General features: G+C 38.0%; 2 protein-coding genes across 5 annotated transcripts; one reads left to right on the top strand and one right to left on the bottom strand.

Moving 5' to 3' along the window:
* Positions 1 to 432: 432 nt before the first annotated feature.
* Positions 433 to 11700, top strand: LOC110837794 (copine-8-like). Of its 3 annotated transcripts, none has more exons than XM_022080323.2 (8): positions 433 to 706; positions 882 to 1167; positions 1715 to 1933; positions 2010 to 2228; positions 2558 to 2690; positions 5027 to 5254; positions 5786 to 5964; positions 7592 to 11700. In XM_022080323.2, the coding sequence occupies exons 1-8, from the start codon at positions 636 to 638 to the stop codon at positions 7925 to 7927; spliced, it is 1671 nt and encodes a 556-aa protein (XP_021936015.1). In that variant the 5' UTR covers positions 433 to 635; the 3' UTR covers positions 7928 to 11700. The 3 variants fall into 3 exon arrangements, with proteins under 3 accessions (XP_021936015.1, XP_021936017.1, XP_021936016.1); XM_022080325.2 differs by having other exon boundaries at positions 434 to 706; positions 6400 to 7730; XM_022080324.2 differs by lacking the exon at positions 433 to 706 and adding an exon at positions 716 to 794.
* A 422-nt stretch (positions 11701 to 12122) lies between these two features.
* eIF2Bbeta (eukaryotic translation initiation factor 2B subunit beta) lies at positions 12123 to 17258 on the bottom strand. 2 transcript variants are annotated; one of them, XM_022080336.2, is made up of 8 exons: positions 17095 to 17258; positions 16789 to 16875; positions 16570 to 16699; positions 16171 to 16322; positions 14932 to 15088; positions 13896 to 14090; positions 12429 to 12625; positions 12123 to 12264 (listed from the first exon to the last, which is right to left on the bottom strand). In XM_022080336.2, exons 1-8 carry the CDS (start codon positions 17157 to 17159, stop codon positions 12192 to 12194), a joined length of 1056 nt encoding a protein of 351 aa, XP_021936028.1. In that variant the 5' UTR covers positions 17160 to 17258; the 3' UTR covers positions 12123 to 12191. The 2 variants fall into 2 exon arrangements, with proteins under 2 accessions (XP_021936028.1, XP_087209566.1); XM_087353440.1 differs by having other exon boundaries at positions 13947 to 14090.
* Positions 17259 to 17314: the final 56 nt, after the last annotated feature.

The raw sequence follows: 17314 nt of genomic DNA, 5'->3' as shown, positions 1-17314 counted from the left end.
CTACAGTTGGCTGGGCATATGTCTAGGATGGAGAGACAAATTCATATTCACACTTGCTAGGAAAACCTTTTAAAAAAACAGTCACTTGGAAGATCAGAGGATAACATTATGGTGGATCTGAGGGAGTTTGGTTGTGAGACAAGGAAGTCTACAGATCTGACTCAGGGTTGTGATTAGGGTCCTGTTACATGAAAGTTTGAATGATATTAATAACCTCCAGCGAAGAGGATGACGTTTATTCTTTGAAGAAGCTGACATAAAAAATCTATGCTATGCAGAAGCTCTCAACATTATGAGTGTTGATGTGTTATTTTTAAATTTGCCTAATAGTGAATTTGTATCTAGAGGCAGGGGGTATGTAGATATACATTACAGCTTAGAACCGACTGTACCTCGCGCCGCACGTTTTCGCGATGTACACCAATCACAGGAGATTGTTGCGGAAGGATATTTACAGGGTTCAATTTTGTTATCTCTTGGTTTCCGATTTGACGCCATAAGTTGGTGTGATCTGTTTTGAATGTGACGAATTTTTATTGCACACATAACTAAAACAAGGTGACAAACAAGGTACCTTGATACAAACCAAACCAACAATGATTGCCTGTTAGTAGCATTTTTATTGGGAGAAAATAATGTCATCCAATTTTGTGCCGGGGACAGCAGCTGAACCAACAAGTGAAGTGGAGTTGACGTTGTCATGCAGGTAAGGTTATATGAATCGTCTGTTTTAAGTTGTAACCGATGGGGTTAATGAAGCTCGAAGACGGCTGTTGTCGGCAGCACCGTGTAGTGTAGGTACTTAAGAAGACAGCCATCTTCTTACTTGTGAGAACTGTGTAACTCTAGAGGAATTTTAAGTCACGCGCTTTCTTTTGTAGGGGACTTGTAGGAAAAGATGTTTTGTCCAAGTCGGATCCAATATGTGTTACGTATGTTCAACGGTTTGGCGATCCCCGTTGGGTTGAATTCCATCGTACAGAAGTTATTTCAAACACCCATGACCCAGACTTCGTAGCGAAAGTACGGTTGTTTTACCGATTTGAAGAGCAGCAGCCTCTGAAGTTCGAAATATATGACTCAGATTCTTCAAGTTCAAGTCTTGACAGACACGACTTCCTCGGTGCAGCAACATGCAGTCTTGGACAAATTATTTCAAACGGAAAGGTAAGAATTGGGTTCTTCAAGTTGTCAGTTATAGTTCCCCTGTAATGTATAAATGATCATTGATTTAAATTTGTGAAGTGGCATTGTTAAATAAATTAAGAAATTAACTTAACCTCAGCTATCCAAAGACTTTTGTTATCCATGCATACAACTTAAAATATTCTGAAGAATTGAATTTATTTTGTGTCTGAGGTTCACTTTCTTGATTGTTTTGTGTACAGTTTAATAATGATAACAGCAAAGGATATTTGGCACCAAACGAGATTGTGTGTGATGAATTTTAAAAAGAGTAGGGATAGTGTGATCATAGCATATTTCAAAGTACTGTAGAAGTCATTGATAATATTAAGATACCCATTGCATCAGTTGAGTTTCATGCCTGACATGAATATGAATTGCCTCTGTGACATTTAGTTCGATGTCAGTGGCCATCAGTTTGTAGAATACTTTTGTTAAGGGGTGTATGTGCTTTCTTTGTACTTTAGATTGCTATTCTATTTGGGTTTTATAAAATTGTTTCATGTTTGCTGTTTATATGTTGTTATAGGTGCAATTACCATTGTCTCTGACAGGAACTGGAACCACAGAAGGTCGAGGTCACATGATAATTATTGCTGAGGAGTTAGCAGCACTTAAAGATGAAGTCATCATGCAATTCAGCGGCACAAAGCTGGACAAGAAGGACTTCTTTGGGAAATCAGATCCATTTTTGGTGTTCCACAAGTCAACGGAATCTGGAGATTACATTGTTGTTTATAAAACAGAGGTACTTGCTAGATAATATGGGTTCAGTATTGTCTGCCATGTCAGTAGCATGTTTTAATTAAGTTGTTTTCTTGCAGGTGGTGAAACATACACTGAATCCTGTGTGGCCAAAGTTCTCCGTTCCTGTTCGCAGTCTGTGCAATGGTGACTATGATCGCAACATTAAAGTTGTATGTTATGATCATGAATCTGATGGAGACCACAACCTCATAGGGGAGTTTTATGTGACACTGCGACAACTCACTCAAGGACCTTCCCCATCCAATGTGTTTCAATGCATTAATCCAGAGAAAAAGGTACGTGTATCACAAACAAATGTCACTCGTTTATCTTATTAATACTTTGATGTGATTGATTTCATTGTTTTTTTAGAGTGCTGTTTCTGTAGATTTCTGCAGTTCCGGTGTGTGGAGCGGTTTCCACTATTTAGTTTAGAATGTGGAGTCTACAGCATATTCTGGATCCAGTTTGAATTTGTGCCACAGGGAAGGATAGGATATCAGATCAGAGTACCAATAGTCTTTAGTCTTATTTTGTATTGTACCTGTTGCTTAACTTCTCTGTCTTGGCCCTTCGATCTTTTCACAGTAACCACTGAATACTATTTACTTGTTTGCATTTGCAGAAGAAGAAGTCTTCATACATCCACTCAGGGCTCATCACTTTGAATTCAATTGAGGTGCGGCAAATATACTCGTTCATGGACTACATGAAGGGAGGAACCCAGCTTCACTGCTCCATAGCGATTGATTTCACAGGTGCAGTTGGGTTTATTTTGGTTTACTAGTGTGTTACAGAGCTGTATATATGTGGGCCAATATTTATAAATCTGTAACATCTTGTAGACAAAAGATGTATTTGGTGGAATAAAAAAAGTGTGAGCTTTTCCAAACAGCCACAGAATGAAGCAGTTCATGTGTCATGCATCATGTCTGATTGTGTGTAAATTTGTTGGGAAGGCATGGGCATAGATTTATTTTTGGCATATGTACTCAATCAGTTTACAGAAAGCATGAAAGACACCAGTGTCTGGTTTGATGAATTTTGTTTTCAGGATTTTTTACACTAGGATGTCAATTCTAAATTCGGGAAATGCTTACTACTTCTCAGTTCAAAATATTTTGTCTTCCCGTCTGATTTCTAAGAACCTGAAAATTAAAGTATACAAAACAATAATCTTACATGTTGTTTTGTATGGGTGTGAAACATGGTCTCTCACTCAGAGGGAGGAACACAGATTGCAGGTGTTTGAGAACAGGGTGTTGAGGAGGATATTTGGGCCTAAGAGGGAAGACGATGGGGCGTGGAGAAAACTGCATAATGATGAGCTTAAAAATCTGTACTCCTCCCTCAGTATTGTCAGGGTGATTAAGTTGAGAAGAATGAGATGGGATGGGCGGGGCATGTAGTGCGCATGGATGAGACAAGAGGTGTGCACAGGGTACTGGTTGGGAAACCTGAGGGGAAGAGACCGCTGGGGAGACCTTGACATAGATGGAAGGATAATGTCAGGCGGGAGCTATGGGAGATAGGAGTTGTAGGAAACTGGATTTTGTTGGCCCAGGACAGGGTCTGGTGGAGGGCTCTTGTTAATTCGGTGATGAACCTTCGGGTTCGGTAAGCCATCTAGTTAGTTAGTTAGGATGTCAATCCAAAGAGCAAACTAACATCATGTTGAGATTTAAGGGTCTTGTGGTAGTGAGCATGAAAATGACTGTCTTCTGGGTCGTTGCGCCCTGTAGTGTGGTTGAAGTATACCGATGTTTCGGAAGTGTTTGGTATCTCCATCGTCAGGGCAATGACCTAGAATACAGTCATCTTTAAACATGTTTTGTCCACTACTGGGCAGGTCAGTCTCAAAAATGCATAACTTGATAATGGTGGCCTAAGTGGACAAGGTCACGGATCAGACTACATTGTACAAATGATTGAGCCATTTTAAGGCTGTCTGACAATCACCCAGAGAAGTAAAGGTCATTGTTAGGTCATAATGAAGGAGTCCTGCTTGTGTTTAAGGGGTCATCCAATAGGACTGTAAATGAATAACTGTCAGTAATTGAAATTTTCCGTGGGCGTGCGTGTGTGTATGCTTGCACATGTGACGTGTCACATGCATTGTTATTCTGTATGATGACCTTGACATACTTTATGTGGCATCTTGTTCCATGAAATCTCAGAGGTTCATTGCTCATTAGTGGGGTCCATGTTTGATAGTCAGTAGTGATTTATATTTTCTGAAGAGGGTTATCATGGGCAATGAAATGTCCTCCTACCATGTCACTGCACAGTCCGAAAGTAAAGACACTAGCACTCACCCTCATCATGAGGGCAGCATGTGATGTCAGAGGAAGAGGTTTGCAGGAGTGTTTCCAGCAGTGGTAAAGTCACTGGCAGAAATCCGTGACACAGGAAAGGAACTAAATCAGAGGCACTGTGAAATAAAACCGTCCATGACGACATAAGCTTTGTGTGCGTATGTATGTTCGTTCATGGGCTTTTTACCTTATTGCATATTGTTTACTGAAGTAAATGTGCATTCCTTTGATATGATGAGCTTTTGTTTTGAAAGTATTTGTTGAAGTTCGTTTTCATGCATGTGTTTGTGTTAGTAAAAGTTCACTGCATTTTTATGGATATAACTATAGATTTTCTATTCATTTAAGCCCTCTTTGTACTCTCTCTGTTTGTATATAAACTTACTATTTAAAATAAATATAATAAACTATGTTTATGTACATTTTCTTTAGATGGCACATCATGAAAGAAGACCAAATGAGATAAGTCATATGAAAGTCAGTTGTGATGGTGTGAATTACGTTTGACTGTCTCAGGGTATGGTCATGTGGTGGGCTTTGGTGTCAGCAGTGTTGAGCCTTTGGGTTCTAATACCAGATTGTCATTTGGGTGTTTAGCTGGGGAGACCCTCCCCATAACAACCTTCAATAAATGATTACAAAAATGACAGCGAAGGGAAAAAAGGGAAAGAGTACCGTGACCACTTTTGCTTTTTTTTAGGGGGTGCAACATTCTGCACTGCTTTCTTAAGTCTTTTGAAAGAGATGCCCCTACAGGGTGAGTTTGTTCTGCTTCTCAGGTTCAAATGGCAACCCCGCAATGCCTGAGTCATTGCACTACATCAGCAACATCCCAAATGCTTATGAGCAGGCTATTCAATCTGTGGGAAGAATTATTCAGGACTACGACACTGATAAGCTGTTTCCTGTCCTTGGGTTTGGAGCTCGGATTCCCCCTGATGGGCAGGTGTCCCACGAGTTCTTTGTGAACATGAATCCATCTAACCCATACTGTAATGGTGTCTCTGGTAATGTACAACATATTTTAAGAATGGAGAGAAAGTAATATTTTAACTGATTTCAGAATTCCTGAGAAACTTCCTAGGTCATTTGAATTCATAAAAGTAAGGAACATCTTTTTGATGCTTTTCAAGTCATGTTGGTCTTAAATAGTTTCATGAAAGTGTAATTTATAGTGTTAAACATGAATACACTGATACGTCATAAAGACTTTGGTGTAAAGTACTTGGTGATTTTATGTATTGTGAATTACACAGCGTTTTAGTATGATTTGGGATTTACGTGGTGGTCAGTCCAAACATTACTGTCTTCTGGGTTGTAGCGCTATGTAGTCTGGTAGAAGTTTACCAATGTTTCAGAGGTCCTTCCTGTTTCTATCATTAGAGCAGTGAGTCACCCTGATAATGGAGGCAGAAAGGAACACTACAATGCTGATAAACTTATAGTGTCCCATGTGTATACTGTTGTGAAGACTGGGTTAGGGTATTACAGAAGGACAGATTGCCACATTGCTACTGAGTTGCTTTATTACCCTTCAGGTGTGCTGGAGGCTTACCGACGCTGCATCCTTCAGGTGCAGCTATATGGGCCCACCAACTTCTCGCCTGTTATAAACCATGTGGCTCGCTTTGCCAGCACATACCGAGATGGCTCCAGTTACTTCATTCTGCTGATCCTTACAGATGGTGTCATCACTGACATGCCACAGACTATTGCGGTGAGATGTGGTCATGGGGCCTGAGAATTTATGAGTAAAAATGGGTCAGCTGTATTGTGGTGATTTTTAAGCTGTTGGTTTTAGGCTACAGCTTTCTCTCACCCAAAACAAATGCATGTTCACCGTTCATAAGGTGACTTTTAAAATGAATATTTGTTGCATGAGTACAGTGATGAACAAATTATATATTCTTGTTACTTGACTATTATAAGATTTAAAAAGGGAGGATTTCACTATTAGGCCATGAAACCATTTCAAGATGGGAGTGTTCGCAGAAATTAGGTTGCCATTTGAAGCCATGGAAAGAAAAGAGTATACTTGAAATTTCCTTTGAAATGCCTACAGGTGCAGTTTGTCTTTTGGGAAAATTATGTGATTGCCTAAGCTGATGTTCCTGGTTCTGATTGCTGAATTAAAATACAACATTTATTTCAGAAGAAGTACTGGAATTTTTAAACTTCCAGAGAGCAATATTGAAGTCCAAGGATTATAGCATCAGATGGAATGTTGAAGAGGGGAAAAACATGAAAAAAAGGAATTGTAATTGATTCTAAAGTGATATATTCCCAGGATTTTACTTGAAGATATTAGGAAAATCGTGAAATACTGAGTCTGTATAGCTAGTTTTCAGGTCTATAAGTGAATGTTTTACCTCCTTGGTATGAAATATGAGTACCATCTTTTGAACAGTGACTCTCAGTGATGCAGTCCACTAGTTGTTGAACAGCTATAAGAAAAAGGGATGAGAACAGACAAGTGACATTTTGAATTTCTAATGTTCATTATCTCACAAAATGCAGGATATTCAGTGTGCTTAGAAGCAAAGAAGATTAGATTGTTTCTGTTTTGTTTAACTGCACTGTAAGTTGTGTTGCAAGTGAACTGCTGACACTGCTGGCATTTGAAGAGCTTCAGTGTGCATTGAACCTCCCATATCCCATGTCCTTGCTTTAATATTAGCTAGAGTTCAGGTACAGAGGATGAGGTCAGATGGCAAACACACTGGGCTACATCAGTTGTGAGTACCAGGTGGGAAGTAAGTCATTACCAGCGGTTATTACAAAGTATACTAAGATGTGTCTATAATAAACTTGGAAAGGTAAAAGGAGGTAACTTGCTCAAGTCAAAAGCAACAGTAGTTAAATTAGTATGAAATCAGCCCGAAGTATTTAATCAATAAGAAATCAATTCAAAGTGACAAATGTCATCAGCCCAACAGCAACAGTATCTGAGTCAAAATATGTGTCCACATTAACAATGTCTGAATTAATATGACGTAAAACAAAGTAGGTGGTAATTATTCTCTGTCATATGAGACATATACAGGTAATAGTGCCCTAAACAGTTGTCGAAGTATCACTTTAACCCCTGTAGGCAGCCTGCATTATCACATTGTTTGAAGTAGCATGAGACAGGTTTACTTAGTTAAAAGCAGGCACAGTTAATAAAAAGACCACATAAACCCAGTTTTTAGGACCAGAAGAGAAAACCATAATCTGTTGAAATACTTCTAGCTTGTTCTGGATCCCATCCCATATGTTGACAGACAAGTCTCCTGAGCTCATGTGACAGAAATACCAGTAGGTGTAGTATTTTGTATTGTTTCTTTCCCTCTGCAATTTCTCAGGCAATTGTGTCAGCTTCATTGCTGCCAATGTCCATCATCATTGTGGGAATTGGAAATGCGGACTTCGGTGCCATGGAGGTGCTGGATGCAGACACCACAGGATTGTCATCGGGTGGGGTCCATGCCGCCCGGGACATCGTGCAGTTTGTTCCATTCAGGAAGTTTGCAACAGCCAGTGATCCTCACATGGCTAAAATCAGGTTAGCCAAGGAAGTGCTGGCAGAAATACCCAGGCAGTTCACTGACTACATGAAAGCAAACAACATCGCTCCCAAACCTCCGCAACTTAATGTGCTCGTTGTTCCGCCTGATCCAGAACTTATTCCAGTGGCATAAGACTGCTTTAACTAGCAATGCTGAAGTAAACATTTGCTGTGGTCACATTATATTTTAAGTATTATTATTATGTGGATATTTTAAAATACTTGAGCTTCAGTCACTGGATATGGCAGTACGTTTAGATGTGAAGAGAAAGGAAATACCAAGATTGGAATGAAACTTGATAATTGAATATAACTTTTGAATCATTCATAAAACTAAGTGATGTCTGCACATGGGGATTACTGATTTGAAGTATGGAACTAGGTAGTTGACAGGAGGGAGCACTTACCAGGACACTGACTATTAAATGTTGCTCTACACAGTATTGCACTGTATCATGAGAGAGTTAATATGTGTGTGCCTTGTAAGTTCTGCACCAACTACATACACCTGTATACTGTTTTATATATTTTATAACCTTTTTGTCCCTTATGACTGCAGTGAACTGGGAACATATTAGTATGGGAATAACATGAATGCTTCAATTTGTGCTTATCACTTATTTTGTGTACAATACGTGAAGGATTCTGTTGCATATTGGTTTATTTGTTTTTATTGTAGTCACACTGTTTTTTTCCACAAAAGTATGGAATGTTTCAGATAACACGTTTGCCAATAGTGATGTTTGCAGTGAGTCTGGGTTACAGTGAATGAAATTTGCTGTACCAGGGGCTCAGCTTTTTTCTACCCTGAGTGTAAATTAAGTTGTCATGTAGCCCCACTTCATAATGCTTCTGATCAGTCACAAATTCTTCTCCTGTGTGCCATGTTATAAATGCAAGTAGTGCATTCTTGCACCACCTTTACATTGGAATTGTGAGAGTCAGTGCCATATGTTGGACACCAGTGGGTTAGAAGGAATGTCCTACATGGTAGAATCAGATTTTAATGTTGTATGGCAAATGACTTACATTCACTGACTTTATGGAGTATAGTCCTTGAGAAGCTGATAATCACTCAGCTGGTCAAAGAATTCCTGCCTTTCATGGAACCTGAAGGTTCGTTATTACCCTGTTAAGAATAGCCCACTATTGGTTGCTCCACTGAGCCAATTGAACCTAGTCCACACCCTCGCACCATATTTCCTTCAGTTCCAAATGTTAATTGCACAAGAGTTGGTGTATTATCTAAATTGAGTTGTGCAATTAACATCCAGTGTGGTGTTACATAAAGTAAGGTTTTATAAAGTGCGACCTTTTATGCTTTATAACAAACCATCGTCTTATGAATTGTATAATTTAATATGAATTAATTTGTTTGCCACTGATGATGACCTGTTGAGGTCAAAATGCATTTGGCACTAAGTGTCTTTTCAAGGTGTAAACAGTTTTATTTGCATGCATTTTTTATATACTAGAGCAGAGCGCTCCTTTCGGAGCTCCTCGGGGGGATTAGTCAAGTGTTCAAAAAGCAACCAACCCTTCGGGGAGGGGGGGGGGGTTGTGTTTTAAATTCTTGTGTAACAAACTAAACTAACACCCCCCCTCCCAGAATGGAGGGTTAAAACACTTGACCAACTTCAAAACTCAACCAAACCCCCCCTTCGGGGAAGTTTTTTGCGTTTTAAAATCTTCAGTAAGAAAATAAGCTACCCCCCCCCCCCCGAATGGAGGGTTAAAACACTTGACCAACCCCTCCTTCGGGGGGGTTGGTCAAGTGTTTAAAAAGCAACCAACCCCCACTTCGGGGGGGTTTGCGTTTTAAAATCTTGAGTAAGAAACTAAACTAACCGTTCCAAAGGGGGGTTCTTTGATGTCATCTTTAGCGTCGCCTTTCGAATTCTGACGTGCATTTTAGATTCTTTGTTTGACGGCTTCTTCTTCGTCGATCATAAATATTTGACCAATTGTTGTGTTGTTATACCAACACAACAATACCGAGTAAACAAATAACGTGACATTGTTTGATGACGTCATTTTTTGACGACAACGAGGAATCACAAATTTTTATAGTAGATAATACTGATATAACTTATTGAACATTGATTTCAGCGTCATCTCTTCTTTCAGCTATCCTGCCATATTTTTCTTTCTTAATGTCATGTATATAAACCTTGATCACTGCAGTTGGTTCTTGCTGTGTCACTATTTGTCAAGACGTGAATTGTTTTTGTACTGTGTGTAAATGTCTCTTATATAATAAAAGTATGTTATATAGATTTTAAGTTCTTTTAGTTAAATGTCATAGTTGCAGTCTGTTGATAATGGTAATAAATTTCAATATCAGACATCCATGCCATGACCACAGCAAATGTAGATAGTATCCAAACATAAATTATGCATTTTGAGGTAAACAATTGTGTAAGTTATGTCTGCTGATTATCTGTTAAAGAATTGACTAATGATGATGATCTGGGTCTTGGCGCCATGTAGACTTAACATCTGTTAAGTTTACATTGTGCCAAAACCCAGAACATCATCAATCTCACCGCTGTGAAAACCTCAAGTCTCACATGACTGAATACAGTGCCAATGCAAGGAACTTTATGTTATTAAAATTACAGCTTCATATGTGAAGTGTAGTCTATGTATGTCTTTATATATTCCAGTGGTTTCTCTGAGTTGACATTTTATGCTGCATGTTCCAGCCAGTGGATGTTGCTGGGCCAGTTTGTTTTTCTGCCAGCATTTCTTATTCACAGGAAGTTGCAGTTGCTCATATTATTGAGACATATGTCACTGATGTAAGAGGAGGGTTTGGAAACGAGTTCCCACTGTAACCTATCCAAATGAGTGCATGAATGAACATAGCATGATTCATGCATCCAAATTTTTTGATCCAAAATTAATAACAATATTTTGCAAATTTTATGCATCTATTCTTGCATATGAAAGACAACACCAACAAAAAATGTTGTTACTAATGACTGGAAGGGTCATCAGCAAGTACGATATGATTTAAAGTGTGTGGGAAGTCTTTGTATTTGTCATGATTCAGTTAAAATCATTTCATATCATTGCTGCTTGTTACATGATCTGCAGCATGTGATTAGGGCAGACAGGACACTGGCTTGCAAAATTCTATTATGTTGCTATAAATGCCTGTATTACTTTACAGTACAAGCTACTACAACATTTCTGAGCATATAGCTGTCTCCTTTCTTTTACATTTATTCACCAGTGTCATAATTCTAAATATTTTGTTTCATTATACAACCGGTTTTGCACTGCCCACTGCGCTTCATTATCATGAATGTGGACTCCACTGAGTGCTGCTTTTAAATGTCCAAAGAGTTAATAATTGGTGCCAAATTTGTGTTAGAGCACTTCCATGGACAGTTCTTTGGTTGTTGCAGCCATCACCCACAGTGTATTGCAAGCAGAGATGATCTTGGATAGCATTCAGCCATTTTTGCTTAATGGCTGGCTTCAGACACTTTCAGTATGTTTTGTTGTTTATTGTGGCTCTTTCCCATGGGAAATTTGTCACTATGAACCTATTCATATCCCAGGAAACTGTCATCCTGTCCTGTTCAGCTGATTGTGCTATTAAAACTTTCTACATACATTCTTAATCTTGGCACAATATGGAAGTGACCCTATTGAGTCCCAAATCATTATGGATATAGTAGCAGCATGATCATGCTTGAATTTTAATGTAAGTCTGCCACTTTGCTGGCTGACCTGTCGTAGTGCCTCATTACACTTCATGGCTGCAAATTTTATTGTGGAAAATGGGTAACACTGGGTGCTAGCCATGTGTTGGATTTCTTCCGCTTCTGATATATTTTGTTACACAATGAACATTGTGTGTTGCATAAATATGTAATAAAGTTCCTGGAGAAAACAGATGGTTCATATCTCAACCTTGATGCCCTCCTGCCTTCATTTTCCTTTCTATGAGGCAATGGTGATTTACTGAAGCTTGAAGATTTCTGTCTTCTGGGTTGTTGCGCTGTGTAGACTGGTCGATGTTAACCAACGTTTCAGAGGTCATACTGCCTCCGTCATCAGGGTGATGAGGCAGTATGACCTCTGAAACGTTGGTTAACATCGACCAGTCTACACAGCGCAACAACCCAGAAGACAGAAATCTTGATACTCACCGCTGTGAAAACCTCAAATCTTACATTACTGAAGCTTGTTGCATTGTTAGTATAGTCTCTTCCTTTGATGGAAAAAACATTAATTACAAGTGTCTGAAGAAAAATTTGTTGTTTTGCTGGTTCCATAAGTGCACAGTAAGGTCTGGACTCTGAACATGACATGAATTTTTCTGAAAGCTCAAGCAGCTGGAGCACATTTATTACAGCTTTCCATTTTACAGTAAGAATAAATAATTACAAGTCATGGTCGTCCGGATGATACAGCTCACTCAGCAACCTATATACATATGATGGCGCATGTCCTCCCCTAGAAAAGAACATGTACCTTATAGGAAAACCTTGAAAATTTAAAAAAATAAATGTACAGAGTAGTTTAATGTAACCAACAGCAGATTCAGAACTCTTCAATCGATCATGTGAATAAAGCCGAAGACTGCACTCAGAACTAGAGTAAACAGAAAGATAACTTACGTGTTGGAGATGAACAGTGTGACAAGTTCAGGGGGAACATAGTCAAACACTGGGTTGTACACGTGAACCTTTGACAGAATTGCACCATCTGAGTATTTGAGGACACCTTCTGGAGACACGAAACTATTGAATGCATCCTGATCATATGAGCATAAGTACTGTGGGCTCAGTTTGTACATTGGTGCCAACACAATCACCTACAGAACAAAATAACAGTCATGTATCAGAGCATTTAGTAATATTTATGTACCTAGCTCTTATAAGGAAGAAAAATATATGAAGCACCAAATGGAAATGTAATTCAGCTCTAATCCTTTCATAAGCACAGTGCAAATGCTATGCCTTTCCTATTGTGGCATATCTTGGAGAAAAAAGTACAGCAGTAGATTCTGCTATGTTTTGGCTAAATATTAAGGCATTAGTTTAAATGTCCCTGCCAGGCAGTGTTCATTTTCTGAAAAAGAAACTGTGATGTGGAACTTTGACATTGTGTCATATGCCATTCCTGTTTCTAGGTGCACCCACCACACTCCAATGTTATGGGTTAGCAATTTTTTATGCTAAGTCAATGTTTTTGATCCAGCGACTGGAATTAGCTCCATCCGAGGGACCCAACTGAGTAGGAAGCTTCTTCCCATGCAATTTGACAATAGAAACAGACTCACTTTCCAAAATGTATGGAAAAACGTATGATGATGGGAAATGTTCTAAATAATTATATTTTTTAATGAGTCTGTGTGCATCTCGGTCAGTTTCATTATAAAATACCACCTGCAACAATGAATGCTAACTCTGCCTGCCTAATCTTCAGATATCTCATACTACACTATCTTTATTTATTTTCACTACCGATATTTATTTTGAAGCATGTTTTCCATGATCACTTGATTTTTTCATTTTCCAATCCAAAAATAAGAGTGTATGTTATACACAAGTAAATACAGTGTATCTCCTCTCATAATATGCTGCAAAAACCTAATATAAGAATCTCAACTATGTAGGAAGAATCTGACCATGAAAAGATTAATAAAGGAGAAAGAACTGGAGATGAAACAGTTCAAAGTGATTCCAGGACAGACATTGAGAAATTAACTTAGGGGTACAATAATGCATTGAAAAAATTGGAAAAACCACACAACAATGGATGAGCTCTCTTGATCTCAATACAAATTTCTTAACTCTCAGAAGCAACATACAATGGTATCAAAGTATTGAGCCTGAATGAGAATTACACCCAATCCATGTCAACCATGGCCTTTCCAACTGTATAAGAGTAGTGCCTCAAGATGAAAATGAGAAGCAAAGCTATGTACAGAGCAGAGGTTGTTCTCAAAACGTTGACAGAAAATATGGTTTATTCACTATTCAGCCACCTGACGTGGCTTGTAACCTGAGTCTTTCATCAAAGCTATGTAAGTCAAACAACCAGTGGGTAATCCTCTGAGGTTCTAATTTTGATTCTCTTACAGGGACAGAATAATGTTTAGCAGCCAAGGCGACAATGTGGCTTCCACATACTGCTCGTAGGCCACCATTGGCCATGACAGTGTGCGTTCCAATGATAACTTTGTTGACTCGAGACATGATTGCAAATATGGCAGAATCGGCTATTACAGTTGTCTCGATCTTGCTCTTGCCTAAACTGACAGCCAATTCATGACCCTGGAACCAGAAGCATTTAACAAAATCACAACTTGTCAACTGAAAAATAGTTAAACTGCACCAACAAATACAAATCTTATGGTTCCACATCCGAAACACTATAAATGGGCTGCATGTGTACATCCATCCATTATACTATTAAGATTAGGTTATTGCAATTTTGTTTCATATTGTACTGGATGGCTTTGGATATATCTCAGAATGCCTGGACTTCAGTAACTTGCATTATGAAATTAACAGAGAAATACAATGTCTGCTGAAAGTATTAAAACACTATATAACCAAATATTTGGCTGTACATAGTTTTAGTTCTTAGTACTCCAACAGTTCATTTCATTTATTTAAAAATGGATGATTTAATAAGATATTCTCTGTTAATTATACATTATATAGGTGTATTATTTATATTCCATGACATTCACATAAATTTCTTTCCTCTTTATGAACTTTTAAATGACACATTTATTTGAATTTTAAGACTCATTTTATTACAATAAATGTTTTTTTCATAATTAGAATATTTATTGTGAACAATCGAGTCCTAAAATGCACCCCATTGATAGCAAGTGCTTTTAATACTTGTTCTTTAATATTACTCTCCCACCTGACCTAGGTTTTCCTCATGGCCTTTTTCACTGACACTCACTGATCAACATTCTGTATGTCTGTATTAATTTCCAGACCAAAATCCCTTCTTGTCTTTAATCTGTTAAATGCTTTATTCTTTATATGGTATTTATATGTGTTTAATAAATTTAATCGGTTTATGTATATCATTAGTCTGCAGTCTCACAAAATGAAAATTCACTGCAGACACCTACACAGTATCTGAGATACTCACTCGACAAAAGGGTGCACATTCAGCAACAATGACCTCAAATTTCCTCTCTGTAGCAGCTTTTTTAAGGAAGGCTTCTACTGATGCTGATTTCCCTAAAGTCATGATAATCTCATTTGAGTGGATGTGCTGCCTTGCTTGCTGAGCAATGTTGTCAGCACTGCAATGAAAACAAGGCTATATCAGCTGATTCTAGAGCCTACCTGTTACAACTAGCAGACTTCAATGAATTTAATCACCATGAAAGCTAAGATCAAACATCAATGACAATGAGAACAAGAATTCAGTGGCTAGTAGAAGAATATTAAATTTCTCTCCTTTTCATGTCTGCCATCATTGTAATGATTTTCTTCTGAATGTAAAATGTTTTTGTTATCTGTTGAGCTTCAGCAGAATATAATTCCATATGACATGATGGAATGGAAGTATGCAAAGAATAATTTTAACTGTTTAACTTTTGAATATTTAAGTCATTCTGGGAAAGCTCCTGTTGTCAACGACTGACTGCAAAGATAACTTAAATTAACACTAACATTGTCTGTCCAGCTTTTGATTAAAATTGCTGATATTTCATCATAACCACATGATTTTTTTGATGTGAGAAAATGTATTATACTTTTAATTTAATTTACTGTTGTGGGCATCAGTTTTATATTTGGAATGGTTTTAGGGATTGCTTCAGAAAGGTACTTTGTTGTGTCTTCTGTTGTTAAGGTTGTTGTATGTATTAAGAGAAACTGCTAAGAGTTTAAGATTTTTTATTGCATTATCATTTATCTTTTTGCTTATTTCCTTGAACAGCATCAACAAGTTGTCTTTGTAACGGTTATGGGTTGTGTTTTCTTTGAGGTATGGACTGAATTCTTTAGATGAACTTTGGCTTCAGAGTGTTAATTCAGCAGTAACAAAGCTGTGGCACCAGCAATCTTGAAGCTTTGATGTGGGAGCTATGTTTTGTCTCCCTGAAAAGGACGCTGTTGGGCTGCACCTGAAGAAACTCACTCACAGATAACCCAAACACATATTTAATACTCTGTCTCTGTTGGTGAACTCAATCAAATTAATAGCATATTCAGTTGACACTGGCTACACACAGACACTAGTATGGTAATCTTCTCACCTTACATGATGGCACATAACCTTTGTAGTTTATAATTGATGACACAAAGATCAGAAATAGTATACTTTAAGAGAGAAACTTGACATGTTAATTAGCAGTAAAAATAATAATGATGACAATACCTTGTTTCCAGCTCCATTTCAAACTCTCCAATGTGTTCCATGATGGACGAGCGGAGATCTGGCAGTAGCTTGCTGTAGTCATCTACCACATCCCCTTCTGATGTGACAATCTTATGCAGCGACTCCTGGGCATCTACATCCTCTTGCTTGTTCTGCAAGTAAACTCACTGTGATCCAGGTTTTCTGTCACCATATTGATGTCCACTTTCCAAAACACTTAATATTAATATACCCACACACACATATATGTATGGTATATTTCATTACATTGGTATCACTGACTTCTAGTATAACGAATATACTTGACATAACATCTGGGGACAAGGGAGATGAGAAAAGAAGCACTGTCAATGTAAATAAGCCCTGTGAACATGGCAAGTAGTGATTACTATATTGTACCTGCTGGGTGGCTACATATTCCTCACGGATTATCTTCAGGACCCGTCTCACCATGTTTCCTACCGACGCTTGCATTGGAAGTGACCTGGTTAGCTTCCGGCCTTCTGCAGTGATCAGTACCATGAGCTCTCTGCAAAATTAGAATGTGGTCTCAGACATACCAAACCACCACCTCTACAAAATTACTAAATAGGCATTCCACTTGGTTTAACCACTTACTGTGCCGTTTGCCAGTCTCCATTGACAATTACGTCCTTCAGCAAATTGACTGTGTTAAATGCTATGTCATACGAACCCCATACTTTTCTAAAACAAAGACAAGCATATGATGTGAATGTACAATGTAAACAGAGCCAACAAAGTTAGTATTATTGCCATAACAGTAAACTTTAAATGCAAGGGAATTTCGAACAAATTAATTTTTTTATTCATAGACAAATCAGAATTATAAAGGAGTGTTCTGGTATAAAACATAACATAACCTATTTGATCGCTTTCATACGAGCAAGGCAGAAAAAAACTTACCCCTGCTTAATATCATTTATAAACTTGTTTCTATTTTCCTCTGTTTTATTAGAATTCTTTGCCATTATTACAATTTTAAAATATGAAAATATTTATAATTAACATGTAAACAGATATTGCATCACCCACAACCACCACATGTTCATCTATGCCAATTCCGTTTGTCACTGTTGCCAAAGTCGCAAACGCAGAGATCTCATATGTCCCTGACGAAATCAAA

This window comes from Zootermopsis nevadensis, unplaced genomic scaffold, assembly GCF_977971745.1.
Source record: "Zootermopsis nevadensis isolate Lab colony 2312 unplaced genomic scaffold, Znev_1.0 Znev_ptg000022l, whole genome shotgun sequence".
NCBI lineage: Eukaryota > Metazoa > Arthropoda > Insecta > Blattodea > Termopsidae > Zootermopsis > Zootermopsis nevadensis.
Note: the sequence above shows the minus strand (reverse complement) of the source record. Positions and strands in the feature narration are given on the sequence as shown.